At 38.9% G+C, this 17880-nt stretch overlaps 1 protein-coding gene across 1 annotated transcript; it reads right to left on the minus strand.

The window, feature by feature from the left end:
• Positions 1 to 3773: 3773 nt before the first annotated feature.
• Positions 3774 to 5573, minus strand: NPBWR1 (neuropeptides B and W receptor 1). The gene is made up of 2 exons (XM_082719077.1): positions 5242 to 5573; positions 3774 to 5029 (listed from the first exon to the last, which is right to left on the minus strand). Exon 2 carries the CDS (start codon positions 4851 to 4853, stop codon positions 3855 to 3857), a length of 999 nt encoding a protein of 332 aa, XP_082575203.1. The 5' UTR covers positions 4854 to 5029; positions 5242 to 5573; the 3' UTR covers positions 3774 to 3854.
• Between the last annotated feature and the right edge of the window lie 12307 nt (positions 5574 to 17880).

Below are 17880 nucleotides of genomic sequence, written 5' to 3' on the forward strand. Positions count from 1 at the left end.
TAGAAAAGGAAACAGATGGCTCTGATTCATGTTGATTAGTCTTTGTGCCTGGCCAAATGGACCCAGCTCCTTGTATCTCACTTTTCCTCTATATAAAATGGGACTAAAATGTCAGACCCAAAGTTATCCTAGTAAAGGATCACTTTGTGAAGCATTCTTTGATTCCTTCCTTAATCTGGATAAGCATAGATAAGTGCCATTCGTGGTGGTGGGATACTGTTTGTTGTTTTTCAAGCATGTTGCTGAGGGAAGGGAGGTTTCTCTCCTTCTCTCTATCTCTCTTTAGATATTTATTTGTTTATTTATTTACTTATTTATTTGACAGAGGAAGGGAGAGAGAACAAGGAGGGGAAGCAGCAAGCAGAGGGAGAGGGAGAAACAGGCTTTCTTCCTACCTGGAAGCCCCATGAGGGGCTCGATTCCAGGACTCCGGGATCATGACCTGAGCCAAAGCCATACAGTCAACTAACTGAGGCACCCAGGAAACCTTTCTTTAAATTTGAGGGATTTTCTGGTTAACCCCTTCACTTTACACACATGAGAGCCAGGTCTGTGCTCACTGTTAAATAGAAAATAGAAAAATGTGTGCTAATAACATAAGCAATTTCTCTCCCATCTCACACTCTATATAAGTTGTTCAAATATTAAATAAACAATGTTTGTGATTATTTGACAAAAGCTTATCATGCTTTTTTTTGCCCAGCATATGTCACAGAGCTTTTGTGCTAATCAGAAGTTAGACGTCATTTTCACAATCAACTAAAATAAAGGGGGGGGGTTATTTTTAATCTTGCCCTGTCAAGTACTTCTATTTATTCACTACTTACCCATTAGATAACTTTTCCTCAAGGGCATTAAGGTGACTAAATTATGGATTCCATATTCTTAAGCAATAGAATATTCACTTATCACACAGAATACTTCAACTATTTTTTCAGAATGTTTCATTTTTTATTTTAAACTAAGCTTCTCTCAGTGTGAACTAACAGCATTTTTGCATTTTTCAAGCAAAAGCTTAAACACACACATACATAAGTTTACTAAGCCAGCTAAAACCAAATAGACATTTTTAAACATCAGAAATGGTATAATCAAACAACAGTTTACACGAAGACTGCAAGAATTCACCACAGAGTTAAGACCTCTTCAATAGAATGATGTAAGTAAAATCCATTTGTACATGGCTCTTTGTGTATTTATTCTACTTAGTACCTAAGACATAAAAAGGAAGTCTGAGACATACAGTTTGGGTTTCTATATGCTAATATTAAGGCAAGAAACTAGAAATAATGACACAATGGTTTATCCAATGACTTAGAAAGCCAAGGTGAAACTGAACTGAGTTCTATTTACTCCCCCGCATACCATACTAGGACCTCTACCCATAACTTGCTGTGGCCAACACAGTGATGTCAGTCCATCTTTTCCAATAGTCCTCTCCAGGATTCTGAGACAGCCCCAGATGAATCTGTGGTTGGGATTACACAGCAGACAGATGAATTACTCAGCTCTCTCCCACTCTGTGTCCAAAGAATGTCAAACTACAGCTCCTGGGTTGATGAAAACAGGTGAGGTTTCAAATCCACATGACTGCAACTGGATGTGTTTGTGACCAAATATCCACTTGACTCTTTGTCCATCACCTTAGATGTAGAAGTTACTCTAAACTTAAAATTTTAATTTTTAAAAAAAGTACTGAGGATTCATAAAAGAATTTTGTGAGTCATAAAGAAAATCCATAAAATATTTCCAAGAAATTTGAAAGATACTGCAATGAATTCCAAGAGGTTTGAAGCCCACCAGCAAAGGATTGCTCAAACGTACATCATTCAAAATGCAATGGAGACATACAAGAACAAACAAAATTGTATTTTGGACAATTTACTATTATTGATTACTGGAGTAGGTTTCTAAATTTATGTTTTTTAAACTGATAGCTATGAATTACTGTTTCTAATAACTCTGAGGGCCAAGGAATAAATTATCATTCACTACAATCAGAAAGGGAGCTTACTTTCTCCCACGCAAAGAAATTTTTTCCCTTCCATATACTTTTACAAGGTATTTTGTACCTAAATAACTGAGAAATTGAGTCATGCCCGTCAAACAAAGCAAGCTACACCTGCCAGGAACACACTTTTTCACACCTAACACTGCACTATAAGAAACAAGTATTTCTATAAATTTTCATTCTTGTTTGGAATTAATCCCAGAGAAAAACTATCCCTTTGAAACATTGCAATCAAGGGCTATAGTCTGGTTAAGCCTCTGCCCTCATTTCTGAGGTGTAAACTGCAAATGGGTGGGTAAATCTAAGCCTCTGTCCTGTCTTAATCCATTTTTGTCTTCCATAAGAGAAGATGAAAATAAAGACAGGGTGCTGGCCAGTCTCCCTCGTGATTACAGAACTAGATTATTTACCGGTTTCACCTGACTAGCAGTAAGGAATAAAGCATAGGTAATCGATAGCTCCCTGTGGAAAGGAATCCGATAGAGAAAAATATGAAGATGTCAGTCATTTCAGCTTCCTGGCTCTCGCTCAAGCAAAAGGGATGAAGAATATGAGGAGAAAGGAATAGAAGGAACGGATACACATTTTACTTTTTAATCTCATGTTGTCCGCAGAAACTTGTGAGATTAGGACATATGTATTTATAAACTTCTCAGTCCTGAAAAAATAATGTTCGCAAAAGAATTGCAACGAACTGGTCCAAGTGGTATGAAAGGTCGCCTGGGGCAAAGGGACGTAGCAGTACTGGACTCAATTGTGGAAAGCCGCGACGATAGGTAACCCAGAGGTGTAAATTGCCTTTTTAGTAGGTGCAGAGTTCTATTCTCAGGCGCTCGGCGCAGGACACCAGGCCCCGCAAGGGGGCGCCACAACAGCGCGCCTGGGAGCCTCGCTGCTCCGGGCCTCTCAGAGCAGGGCGAGCCGGCTTCCCCCGAAGTCTGAGAGTCAGGGAGCGTTTTCGAGAAAGAGTAGTAGGGAAAAGGAAACGCAGAGATAAAAGGAGCTAAAACGGGAAGGAGGAATTATCACAGTTCTCATCAGCCAAGCTCCAACCTCCTTTACCCAATCCCACGCCTCCTCTAGATACACACGCACGCACATACACTCCCGTACGCTCCACGGCACCCCCCGCTCCTCAGAGCGGTGGGCGCCGACCTCAGGAGACTTGACCTTTTCCCCAGCGATTAGGGCAAGCGAAGAAGTGCTAAAGGTCCTGGCCAGGCTGCTCACGGGTTTTGAGCAAAAGCGCAGACAGTCGCTGCCGGAAACCGAAGTAGCAAGGGTCCAGGGCTAGCGCGGAGCCGACGCCTAGGGGCGCACCCGGCATCCTCGGGACTCTTCTAGCGCCCATCCCCACCTCCGCCTCCGCCTCCCTGTATCCAGGGATAGCGCAGAGTCCTCCACGTAGAGCCTGAGTTGAGAACGCCCTGGGCGGGTGGAGAAAGGGGGAAGGGGCAGAGGGCTCCCAGCACCACTGCCGCCCTCCTCCTCCCTTCCGGACCTCCCTGTCAAATTCGGGGGTCAACTCGGTGCCCCTTTGGCATTAGGGAGCGCTCCGCTTGCGTTCTCATTCTCAACAATCTTCATACTTAACGTGGTCCTGCATTATCTGGAGGGCTTGGTATATTCAAACTGAGGGCGCAGCCCTAGTGCGTCGGATTCCCTATGTCTGAGCCGGAGGCCAAGAATCTGGATCTTTAGCAAGTTTTCGGGGTCGGCGACAGGAGCCTATAGCTCAGGAAGGCCTCCCGAGCTCCGCGGGCGCCTGCACCCTCTGCACCAGCCGGAGCTGGAGCAGCCAGGACTGGGGCGCAGGGTGCGCAAAAGGGTGTGGGGAGGAGGATTAAGCGGCAGCCCGGCAGGCCAGCAGCTGGCGAAGGCTCCTGCGGAAGCTGTCGTCCAGGAAGGCATAGAGAAAGGGGTTGAGGCAGCTGTTGGCGTAACTCAAGCTGGTGATGAAGTAGGAGAGCGCGATGACAAGAGGCGTCTGAGGGAGGTCAGTAGTGAGCGCCACCACGGTGCTCAGGTGGTAGGGCGTCCAGCAGAGGAGGCACACGGCCAGAATCGCCACCACCAAGACAGTCACCCGCTTCTTAGCGCGATCCAGAGCCTTGGCTTGGCTGTCCAGCCGTATGGCGCGCAGTCGGTACAGCAGGATGCTGTAGAAAACGCAGATGGTGGACACGGGGATGGCGAAGCCGAGCACAAGCGTATAGAGGCGGCTCGCCCGCCACCAGAAGGCCTCTGGCTGCGGGAAGACCAGCACGCACTGGCGCCGGCCCTGCTCGTCGTCGAGCCGGGCGAAGACCGCGAAGGGCAGCACGACCAGCGTCACCAGTCCCCACACGGCCAGGCTCACTGCGCGCGCGGCGCTATACGTGCGGCCAGCCACCCGGCGTGACTCGGCGGTGGCCAGCACTACCAGGTAGCGGTCGGCGCTCATGACCGTGAGGAAGTAGAGGCTGGAGAACGTGTTGTACTGGTCGATGGCCACGATGAGCTTGCACATGAGCTCCCCAAAGGGCCACTGCTGCAGCAGGAAGTCAGCGATGTTGATGGGCAGCACGAGCGTGAAGAGCTCGTCCGCGATGGCCAGGTTGAGGATAAACAGGTTGGTGACAGTCTTCATGCGGGGCGCCCGCAGCAGCACGTACAGCACAGCCGAGTTGCCCGCCAGCCCCACCGCGCAGATCACCGCGTAGACGACGGGCACCGCCACCGCCAGCGGCGGAGGCAGTGGCGGCGGAGGCGGCGGCGGGCTCGATGCGTTGGGGCAGCCCAGCGCGGGGCCCAAGCACGACGTGTTGGCTGGCCCCAGCTCGGAAAATGACGCGTTGTGCATGTCGGCCAAGGCAGAAGAGCCGGCGACCCCGTTCCCTCCACCAATGCCCTGCGAGGAGCTGCAGTTCCCCCAGCGCGCGTCTGCGTGGACCTGCGCTCCAAGTCCTTCTGCCGCTTCCCCGGGGGAGGCTCGCTCCTGGCAGTTCTTTTAGCCCACCGTCGCCGCGGACTCCCGGGCTGCAAAACGGAATTGAAAGCACGGGTTATGAAGATCGACGTGCGACTATACCGAGAGGTGCGGTTCCGAGGGGAGGAGACGGGAGGGGACGGGACGGGTGGCGCGGCGCCCCAAGTCGGCCCCCATGTGATGGTTCTCTGCTACCTGTTGAAATCTTATTCTAACCAGTCGAATACATTGAACAACGTCCTACAAAGAAAAGAGTCCTTACCCTTTATAGGAAAAATACAAACCCGACTCTTCTTCTTTAAGACGTCCCTGGCCAACACGAGTCCCCTAGGTTCGGTGGTACCTCCTTAGTAGCAAGTTCAGTAGCAACCTCTATCTCATTCAGGAGCTCAGGGAAGGGGCTCCTTTTCTGGAGGGTCAGGAGAGGAGGCCGCCGGCTGCGGTGACCGCTGAGGCGGCAGCCAGCCGAAAGTCCCCTTCGCTGCTTCTGCCCCAGGCGCCAGCTCGCGTCTCCAGGGGTCCAGCCTGCGCGCCTGGAAGCTTAGGGATGGCGCAGCCGCAACCACTCTCCACTGACCCGACCGCCTCCCGCACCGCCCCCAACCCACCCCCACCCCAGCGGTGGGACAGAGAACCGCGTTACTCATAAACCTTTTTTTCCTTCCATATGAATGTCACTCCACTTGAATTAATTAAAAAAAAAAAAACCCTCTTGTTAAGAATTAAATTTAAGAGAAACAAAGCATATTGGTGGTGGTCTCTTTTAATAGAGTAATGCAGTTGAGGCTCCCATTCTATTTTCTAAAACACCATACCCCAAATGAGTGAATGTAATTTTGAATTTTAAGTTACTTTTATACTACATAGCTAAACAGAAGGGAGAAATGAATGTAATTTTAAAATGCAAATCACCCGTTTTCTAATACTCTGGTCTTCACAGGATTATTAAATCGTTATTAACAAATAATGGTGGACAATTTGAGATACTTTAGTCTTTCTAAATAAACATATAAATAATAACTCTTAACAAAGATAAACTGCTTCTGAAAGCCTTTTAGTGTACTACGACTTAGTGCATATTCCGTAAAATGTTCAATTTGTTCAACATCCTACACTGATTCTCACACACGCATTTCTGATTTTCCCGGTAAGAGAATTACCCGGCAGTGGTAGCAGTGTGGCCAAGCGAGGCAAAGCAGGGGCAGATATGGGGCAGATTTGGACTGCAGTGTTTCTACCTCACAGAGGCAGAGTTCTTTGTCTACAAAAAGAGGAACTCACCCTAGGCACCTCACTTTTGAGGACAGAGTGAAATTAACTCAATATGAGTTCTCTTCAGGTCCTATTTTCTTCCTCCACCTTCCCTTTGGGAGAGCAGCAAATTAAAACACAGGATTCTATCCTACTTCCCTCAAAAAATTTTCTTTCCCTCAAAAGCAGGCGAAGTCCAAATAAAGTGCATTTTTTGCCCTTTATGAAGCATTTTTAGGGGAGAGGTCCTAAGATACTGAGAAGAGTGAAAGTGCCAGTTGAGAAACCTCTGGGAGCAGAAATACAAATGCTTTCCTTTACCCATTCATTGTGTTTTTCCTGGGATCTTCATAATTCAGCTCCTCTTCAGTTTCATGCTTTGTATGAAGAAAGTAACAGGAAAGTCAGGCTATGCTCATGAGGTAAAATATATGAGAAAGCATCATATAACATTAAGCAAAACAAAAAAGAAAACATTTACATTATATATATGTATATATATACATATATATATATAAAGTGTATATAATACACACAGATATGTATATCCGTGAGTATGTATGTGTGTATGCATACATATATATGTATATAATTATATAGTTGCTTAGTTTTCCAGTTTTTTAAATCATTCATTTCTAGCACTAAGCTAGAATTACGCTGTGAAAAGAGTACATACCCAATATGATTTCAGTTCATGGGTAGCTGTTGAAACACTGCCCTGCAGTATATAGTTATTTTTCTAATTAGTTCATGTAAACCTGAAAATAATGTGTGTTCTGCGTTTGGTGGGTGCCAAACTCTAGGTTATTTCAACTAGTCAAATTTACTATTATGTTCCTTACATCTTCTCTTTTATTGGCATTTTATCTGATTGCTTTATGAGTTACAGAGAGATAGTGTTAAAAACTATCAGTCAATGATTACAGATTTCTCTATGGCTTAACTTTGTTAATTTTTTACCACATAATTTGATGCTGTTTTATTAGGTGCACACAAATTTAAGATTGTTATATTTTTCTGTGGAATGAATTCTTTTCTCATTATAAAATATCCTTCTTTAACTGTGTTACTAGTACGTACTTTCTTTTGTTTTGTAATATTAAAGTTATTTCTCTTAGTAGTATCATGGAATAGCTTCACTTAAATCTTTTTACTTTAAACATCTCTTTGTCCTTATATCTAAAATATGTCCCTTGTAAACATAATAAAGGTTTTTTTGATCCAATCTGACAATATTTGTTTATGAATTGGAATATTTAGTTCATAATGTATTTAATGTAGTCATTGGTAATATTTGGTATACCTACAATGTTATTTTTTGTTCTGTTTCTCCTCCATTGTTTTCATCCTTTTCTCCCCCCTTTGATGTTCTTCTGGATTAAAATTTATTATTTTGTTATTCAATTTCCCATACTTCATTAGCTTATTAGTTCTACATGCATTATTCAAATGGTTGAAATAAAAATTGGATATGAAATTCTAGATTTTCAGTTTTTTTAACAGTTTAAATGACAGTACATTTTCATTTTGCATCTATTATTTTTATTGGAAAATTGGTTTCCAGTCTTACTGTAGCTCTTTTGAAGGTATTTTTCCTTTTTTCTGTAACTGTTCTTAAATTATGTCTTTGATTTCATCTTTTGGCAGGCAAATAAGATGAGCTAGGAGTGATTTTCTTTCCATTTATGTAGGTTTGGATTTTTAGAGTTTCTAAATCTGTAACTTGATCTTTTTCTGTGTTCAGTTTTGGAAAATCCTTAGCATTTTCTCTTCAGTTTACTGCTTTGTCCCCTCCTCTCTCTTCCCTCCTCCTACTAGGACTCCAGTTACATGTGTGTTAGACCTTCATGCTCTTTTTTCATTTCCTACCCTTCTCCCATGCTCTACTTCAACCTGGTCCCTTAAACCCTGGCTTTCTTCTTCTACTTCTTCTTCTTCTTCTTCTTTTTTTTTTTTTTTAAGATTTTGTTTATTTATTTGACAGACAGAGATCACAAGTAGGCAGAGAGGCAGGCAGAGAGAGAGGAGGAAGCAGGCTCTCTGCCGAGCAGAGAGCCCGATGCGGGGCTCGATCCCAGGACTCTGGGATCATGACCTGAGCCGAAGGCAGAGACTTTAATCCACTGAGCCACCCAGGCGCCCCTCTTCTTCTTCTTCTTTTAAGATTTTATTTATTTGACAGAGAGAGAGACAGAGAAAGATTTTATTTATTAGGTAGAGAGGCAGGCAGAGAGGGAGGGGCAAGCAGGCCCCCTGCTGAGCTGAGATGCAGGGCTCAATCCCAGGATCCTGAGATCATGACCTGAGCCAAAGGCGGAGGCTTTACTCACTGAGCCAACCAGGTGCCTCAAATCCTGGGGTTCTTGATTGGTCCCCAATGTCTTCAAACGGCTGTCAAGTTTTTTTCTCAATTTTTATGGTAGTTTATAACAGGAGGGTTTGTATGATACAGCTAATTCATCATAGTAGAAGTTAATATTGAAAGTTTTCTATACAGCACAATGACAAATTAAAAAGTATATGTGTGTGTGTTTTCATACACATAATTATGTAAGTATGTGTAATTGTGAAAGCATGTACATCAAAATGTTAAAAATATTTTAGTAGGATATAAATATGGCAGTAATTTTTATTTTCTTTGCACTTTTTTGAATTTCCCAAACACTTTTATATACTTTGATATTTGTAAGAAATATATACTTTTATATTAGTAAGAAAATAATATTTGTAAAAATCACTGGAATAGTACTTTGCAGTCATAAATACTGACTATTGAGAAGAAATTAAGCATATATAAGGAAGGTATTTCTTCCAGCACTTGTGAAATTATTACAAACACATACACACACAGTGAATAAACAGATTTATAAAATACATTTTTAGAAACATACCTTATATTTCCTGAAGTTCACCCACAACATTGCCCCAAAAGAGATTTCCAATAACAATTTGTACTGCTTGAAGCAATTTTTCTTTTTAATAAGAAAATGTTAAATTCCAACTTCTTGTTTTAAAACATATGCAATTAAATATTTGAATCTTGAGTCCAAAGAATATCAATATCTAATATAATCAGTATGTTTTAATTTAAGGTTACTAAAACTTTCAAAATTGTTTTTTCTCAGCTCAGAAAAAAAGCGTATTCAAGACAGAAATGAAAAGGTGGAAACATCAAACTCATAGGACTTGTCATGGTGAAAGACTGAATATTTTGTCTCTAAAATCAGCAATAGGATAAGGATGTCTTCTCTCCACACTTCTATTCAACCTTATATGGCAGGTTCTAGCCAGTATAATGAGGAAAGAAAACTAAAAATGCATTCAGATCAGGGACACAGAAGTCAAGCTGTCATTGTATGAAGATACCATTATTATCTATTAAGAAAATCTTATGGAATCTACAAAAACACCCCTAGAACTAAATGAATTTAGTAAAAATGCAGGATACCATTTAAAGACCTATTGCATTTTATATACTAATAATATATGTTCATAAGTTTAAAATGTATTTAATTTTTTTATGTGCTATTTGTTTTAATACCAACAGTGAATATGCAATGTACATAGTAGATAGAAAGAATCAGCCCAGGAGAGTCAGGGAAAGCTACAGACGGTCATTCTTAGATGACGACCTAGGGATATATCAGATGGAAAGTGATGGGAAGGAGAGTGTAAGTAAGTGAGGACATTGCAGACAGGGTACATGGGGGTAGCTAGGCAATGTGAAGTGATTGTGTTCTGTGAATATATATATATATATATATATATATATATATATATATATATAAATGGATAAGGATGTTTTTTATTTTGGCAGAGGGTAGAATACAAAGATTTCTGTTAAATACATCATTTTAGTACAAATATCAGGAGGGTGGGTTTTTTATTTTTTATTTTTTTCATTATGTTGAGTTAGCCAACAGTGTTGCAGTGTTCAATGATTCATTAGTTGTGCATAATACCCATTGCTCATCTCACATGTGCCCTCTTTTAACCATTCACAGTAATATCAAACAGTACTTAGAGATTCATCTTACAAAAGATGTGAAAGACTTATGCACTGAAAATTACAACACATTGCTTAAAAAAATTCAAAAATACCTTAAAAAATGGAGAGTTATTCCATCTTCATAGGTTGAAAGGCCAGTATCATTAAGATGTCAGTCCTCCCTAAATTGGTCTATTTAGTGCTATTGAGTGCTATTCAACAATAAAAAGGAATAAGGTAAAGATGCACACACTGCAACATGGATAAATTTAAAAATGAGTATGCTAAGTGACAGATTCCAGACAAAACAAAAATAAAAACAAAACTCCATATGATTGTATTTATTAAGACTCTAGAAAATTGGGGCACCTGGGTAGCTTGGTGGGTTAAAGCCTCTGCCTTCTGCTCGGATCATGATCCCGGGGTCCTGGGATCCAGCCCCGCATGGGGCTCTCTGCTCAGCAGTGAGCCTGCTTCCCCCTCTCTCTCTCTCTCTCTGCCTGCCTCTCTGCCTTTTTGTGATCTCTGTCTGTCAAATAAATAAATAAAATCTTTAAAAAAAAAAGACTCTAGAAAATTCAAGCACTCTACTGTGACAGAAATCAGATGAGTTTTTGCTTGAGGAAAGGGATGGAAAGTACAGGACAAGGAGGGACCGGAGAACAGCATTACAAAGGAATGCAGGGAAATTTATCGTGTGAGAATTATAATATCTTGATAAAAATAATTAGAAAATAACATATGGGGGAGCACCTTGGTGGCTCAGTCAGTTAAGCATCTGCCTTTGGCTCAGGTCATGATCTCAGGGTCCTATAATGGAGCCCTCCGTTGGGCTCCCTGCATAATGAGGAGTCTGTTTCTCCCTCTCCCCCTGCTCCTTCTCTCTCTGTCTCTCATGCATGCATTCTCTCTTATTTAAATGAAATATTTTTTTAAAAAAGAAAATAACATGGGAAGACAGGAGATGGGACTTGGCCATCTAGGGCAGAAGTTGAAACTCAGACTCCTACAGAGGGCTCTCAAAAACTCTACCTAACAGTTCAAAAGACAGAAAATTGTTTCTAGCTTAGTTGAAGGAAACAAAAACCCACTCCAAATTGTATACTCCAATCCTTACTTCAAATGGATCTGGAGTCCAGATTTGCCCCAACCATTTCCAAGAATCTGTATGCCTTGAAATAAGTATAAATTCTGCTCTCCATCCAAAACAGTAGGCATAATTCTGAAGTTGGTGTATGTTTTTTAATCCATATTTTTCTTTTTTGTACCAAAAATACATGTTATACTGTTTTGAGTATTATAAAAATTTATATAAATTTTGTTATCTAGGTATATTTCTGTACTGTGCTTTTATCCAGATTTCCCTATTTGACATGTTATTATTTAGCTGGAGTTTTAATCCTTTACAGTATTTTCTTACATGCAAATGCAATAGCTTGTCTTAAAAATGCGTTTTATCTCTATTCCTGACCCTCCTTTATTCCTTTCATCTTTCCCATTCCTAATTCCATTACTTTCACTTCTAATATTTTTTAAAGATTTTATTTGACAGAGAGAGATATCACAAGTTGGCAGAGAGGCAGGCAGAGAGAGAGGAGGAAGCAGGCTCCCTGCTGAGTAGAGAGCCTGATGCTGGGCTCTATCCCAGGACCCTGAAATCATGACCTGAGCTGAAGGCAGAAGCTTAATCCACTGAGCCACCCAGGCACCCTCACTTCTAATATTTTTATGGGTACTTTATTTTTTCTTAAGAATTATGCTGGACTATTTTCCAAGGTTCAGTTTTTTGTTTTATTCATCCTATTTTTTATTGGGATATAAATGACATATAACATTGTATTAATTTGAGGTGTACAACATAGTGATTTAATACATGTATATAATACAAAATGATTATAATAGAAATGTATATAATACAAAATGATTATCACAATAGGCTTAGTTAATATTCATCTCACATACAGTTACAAATTTTTTTTTCTTGTATCAAGAAGTTTTAAGATTTACTCTCTGGACAACTTTCAAATATGTAATATTATTAATAACTATAGTAACCATCCTGTATGCTACTTTATATCCTGGGATTTATTTATCTTATAACTGAAATTTTGTACCTTTTTAATACTTTCACCTATTTTGCTCATGCATCACCCCCCATTTCTGGCAACCACCAATCTGTTCTCTGTATGTATGGGTTCAGTTGTCTTTCTAACCTTTATATTTAAACTTTATATTTCTTAAAACATATGAGATCATACAGTATTTGTCTTTTTCTTTCTAATCTGTTTCATTAGGCATAATGCTCCTAAGGTCCTTCCTTGTTGTTGCAAATGACAGAATTTTCTTTTCTCTTGGCCAAATAATACTCCATTATATATATGTATATTTTTTTCCATAGTCGTGCACCAGCACATTTTACAATTATAATTTACAGCAGTGCATAAGAGTTACCTTTTCTACATATGGCTGCCAATACTTATCCCTGTTGTTGTTTTTACAAGCATTTTTTTTTAAGATTTTATTCATTTGAGAGAGAGAGAGAGAGCATGAGTAAAGGTTGGGGGGTAGGTGATGAGCGGAGGGAGAGGTTGGGTCCCTGACATGGTGCTTGATTCTAGGGTCCCAGAATCACCAGAGCCAAAGGCAGACACTTAACCATCTGAGCCACCCAGGCACCCCAATGACAAGCATTCTAACAGGTGTAAGGTGATACATTATTGTACCAATCAACCTTTGTCTTACAAGTTCTCATATTTATTATTAGCATCAGTCAAATATTAATATTTTGTCATTTCCATGATTTTTTTCATCCAAAAATTATTTGGAAATTTTTAGAAAATTTTAAAATTTAAGATCACATGAGTTTGGGCTAGCAATAATTGGTTGTTCAAAGCAATTCTAGCAATGACAATATTGTATTCAATATTGTAGCAATGACAATACTGTATTCAATGACAATAGCATATAGATAAATAAAATTAATGACAGAAATATAAAGAATGGGAGTTAAGAATTAGGAATATTCTGTTATAAGGGATCTATACTACCCATAATTGGGTATAGTGAAATTTGAAAGTAGACTTAATTGTAAACAACAAGTAAGGCAACTACTTAAAAAAATTTTTTTAAAGAACCATAATATGCTAAAAGAGAAGAGAAAATGAAATAATATAAAATGTACAACTAAAATCAGAAGTGACAGAAATAGAGTGAAAACACTAAAAAAGAAATACATTTTTTAAAAAGGCGATAAATAGAAAACAGCTACAAATATGGTAGCTATTCATCCACTTATACCAATAATTACTATAAATACAAATGGTCTAAATATATCAATGAAAAAACAGAAACTGTCATAATGGATAAACAAACAAGACCCAATTATATGTGATCTATAAGAAACTCATTTTAAATATAAAGGCACAGATAGATTAAAAATAAAGGAATAGAGAGTGACATTAGCATCATGGTGACAAAAAATGCCCCTCATTTTTTGTTTCCTTCATTTGACATAAAAATTGCACTCCACTCACAAACAGAAATGCCTCTGTGGGATTTGTGGGACTTGAGCACCATACACCAAGGGACCTGGGAGGAGTCTTGCCTACTGGTGCATTAATTAATAAGCAAATGGAGGGGAACACTAGTTATGGAACTACAAGAAACTGTGAACTCATTCTGTCCTTCTTGGCCACCACACTGATTTGGGTGGTGGCCTTAGGACAAGAGAATTTTTGTGGAAGTCAACAGTACAAGTTTCCAGAGGAGAAGTCTAATACTTAGTTGGAGCAAATTTTGGAGTTACTGGAATGGGTAAGAGGAACAGCTTGTCTTGGCTGGCATCACTCCTCACTTAAAGGAGTATAGCGTATAGCTAAACTAGATGACCTATGATTTCTCTCACAGGGGAAAGGGAGAGACAATGAATGAACATCTAGTTTCCTGAACTATCTGGGATAATGCTTAGGAGACTAATTTCTCTATTACAGCATCCAGAGCATTAAAAAGGAAGCTCTGTGATGGGGGAAGGAGAAGATAGGAAGAGTGGCATGGATGTAGAATTCTCAGAGGACATTAAAGGGATATGGTTCCTGATGATGACATTGTAGATTCAGTCAGAAAGCCTCACAAGACACAGGGAAAATCACACCTGCAGATCCCCCTCAACTACCCTGCAAGCACCTCCAGCTCACTGCATGCCAAACACACACTTCCTCCTACTCTTTGGCTGACCTCCAGTGCAAACCCCTTAACATGCAAGGAGAGCAAGCTGTGGTAGGCAAGGAGCACATGCAGAAAGCTTGCTAAGGTCAGTGGGCAAAGAAGAAGCCACACAGCGCCACCTTCAGGAAAACATGACAAAAGTTATCAACATCCAGTATGGCGTTTTGTAGTCTCCAGAGAAGATGTACAACATTAATAATTCTTCCACAGAGGGATAAGAAAATGAAGAGCAGGTGTATCAATACAAAGTCAGAGAATTCCTCAGAATCCATAGCAGAATTGATGAAAGGCATTTCTATCCTGAAGGCAGGTAGTAAAATTTGGAGGAGATAACTGGGAATTTGAATACAACAGTGTAAAACTCCAAAGAACGTGAAAAGTCAAAGAAACATGATATCACAGAAAAGAAACATCAAAATCATCCAGTAACTGAACGCAAACATGAAACTCTGTGATTTACTCCATAGAGAATTCAAAATATTATTTGAAGGAAACTTGGTAACCAACAAGAGAACACAAAAACTGAACAAAATCAGGTAAATAAGACACAATCAAAATTTAACAAAAAATTTAATTAACAGAAATAGAAACCACAAAAAAGAACCAACAGAAATCCTAGAGTTGAAGAAGTCATTGAGTGAAATGAAAAATGCAACAAAGATAAAAAACAGCAGAGTAGACCAAAAAAAGGAAAGAATTACAGAGATAGCGGGTAGAGACTTTGAAATAATCCAATCTGAGAAGAAAAGGGGAAAAAAGAGGTTAAAAAGAGTGAAGAAAGTTTACATGATCTATAGGACATCCTCAGGAAAACCACTATCCAAATCATTGGAGTTCTAGATGGGGGCAGAAGCCTTAGAGAAATAATGACTGAGAACTTCCCAAACTTGGGGAGAGATTTGGAAGTCCCAGTCCATGAAGCTAGATCATCCATTATTTTCATTTAAAATGATCTCCTCCAAGACACATTACAATAAAAATGTCAAAACTCAAATTTTAAACAAGAAGATAAAAGATCTCTGTGGTGAAAACTACAAGATATTGATGAAAGAAACTAAAGAGGACACAAAGAAATGGAAAGATAGCCTATGTTTATCAATGGATATAATTAATAATTAATATGGTTAAAATGATCATACTACCCAAAACCCTCTATGGGTTTGATGCAATCCTTATCAAAATTCCAATGCCATATTTTATAGTAGGAAAAGCAATCTTAAAAATTTACAGGGAACTAAAAAATTCTCAAATAATCAAAGAAATCCTGAGAAAGAAAAACACAGCAAGAGGCAACATACTTCCTGATTTTAAGCTATATTACAAAGCTCTAATAATCAAAACAGTATGGCACTGGCATAAAAAGTAGACACATAGGCCAATGGAATGAATCAAGAGCCTAGAAATAAAGTGATGTATATGCAGCTAAATAATACTACCTAAGCCAAAATTACTCAATGGAGAAAATATATTCTTTTCAATCAATGGTCCTGGGAAAATTGGGTGTCCACTTGTTAGAAAATGAAGCCACATTCCTATCTTACATCACTCACAAAAACCAACTCAAAATAGATTAAAGACTTAAATGTAAGACCTGAGACCATAAAATATCTTGAATGAAATATAGGATAAAATTTCTGGACATAGGTTTTTGCAGTGAGTCAATGAGTTTTGGTATATGACACTTAAAGCACAAACCATAAAATCAAGAATAAACAAGTGGGAGTATATCAAACTAAAAAACCTTCACACAGCAGAAGATACAAACAACAAAATAAAATGAGAAACTATAGAATAGGAGAAAATATTTGAAAATTGCATTTCTGATAACGGATTACTATTCAAAATACATAAAGAACTGATACAACTAAAAAGAAAAAATTACACACAGCTAATCCAATTAAAAATGAACAAAAGACATGAGGAGACATTTTTCCAAAGAGGATATTAAAATGGCCAACAGGTACATGAAAAAGTGCTCAATATTATACCATTAAGAAAATGCAGATCAAAACTACACTGAGATATTATCTTATACATGTTAGAATGGCTGTCATCAGAAAGATGAAATAACAAATGCTGATAAGGATGTAAAGAAGGAACATTTGAGCACTCTTGGTGGAATTGTAAATTAGCACAGTCACTGTATACAGTGATATGGAAAATAATATGGAGATTCCTTAAAAAATTAAAAATAAGCTACCATATGATTCAACAGTCCCATGTCTGGATACATAGCCAAAGGAAATAAAATCAATATGTCCAAGACACAACTGCACCCCCACGTTCATTGCAGCATAATTTATAATAGCCAAGACATGGAAACAAACCAAAGGTCCATCAATGATAAATGGATAAAGAAGATGTGGGGTAGATAGATAGAAAGATTAAAATGTGGTGCACACACAATGTGGCACAAGTATATAAAGAAGATGTGAAATATATGTGTGTATATATTACACACACATAATGTGATATATACATTTATGTATATACACACCCAACAGAATACTAATCAGCCATGAAAAAAAGAAAAAAAGTCTTGCCATTTGTGACAAAGTGGATAGATCTCAAGAGCACTAACTGAAATAAGTGAGACAGACAAATTCAAATAATACATGTTCTAACTTACATGCAGAATCTGAAAAATCCAAAATCTTGCAAACAGTGAAATAGTGGTTACCAGGAGTTGTGTATAGGGGAAATGGAAAGATATTAGTTAAAAAGTACAAACTTCCAGTTAGAATAAGTTGAAATAAGTTCTGGGGATATAACAATACTGTACTATACACTTGAAAGTTGCTGAGAGTAAATCTTGAATGTTTTCACCACTAAAAAATAGGGTAATTTTGTTACATTTTGGTGATATTAGCTAACACTGTGTTGGTGATCATATTTCAGTATACAAGTATATCATATTCACATTGTACACATTTAAATTATAAAATGTGTATGTCATTTATACTTCAATAAAGCAGGAAAAAAATTAAAAACCATGGCTACAAGAAATGTTTTGGAAATACATAGTGGTGATAGTTGCACTACATTGTGAATATAATTAATGTATAAAAAAGAAAAAAACAAACACATAGAAATTAATCTAGACACAGATATTATACCCTCCAAAAAATGAACTCAAAGGGATCATAGACCTGAATGTAAAATGTAAAACCATGAAACTTCTAGAAATTTTATATAGGAAAAAACCTAGATGATCTTAGAAATTTGTTTTTTTTGTTTGATTGTTTGTTTGTTTTGCATGTGGGTGTCCTTTCTCAATTGAACTGTCTTTGCTCCTTTGTCAAAGATCATCTGACTACCTATTTATATAGGTCTATTTCTGGGCTCTTTGTTCTGTTCTGTTGATCTACCCATTTGTTATTCTGCCAGTACCACACTATCTTGATTACTATAGCTTCATAGTGAATCTTAAAGTCAGGA

The sequence above is a fragment of the Mustela nivalis genome (assembly GCF_964662115.1).
Source record: "Mustela nivalis genome assembly, chromosome: 2".
Lineage (NCBI taxonomy): Eukaryota > Metazoa > Chordata > Mammalia > Carnivora > Mustelidae > Mustela > Mustela nivalis.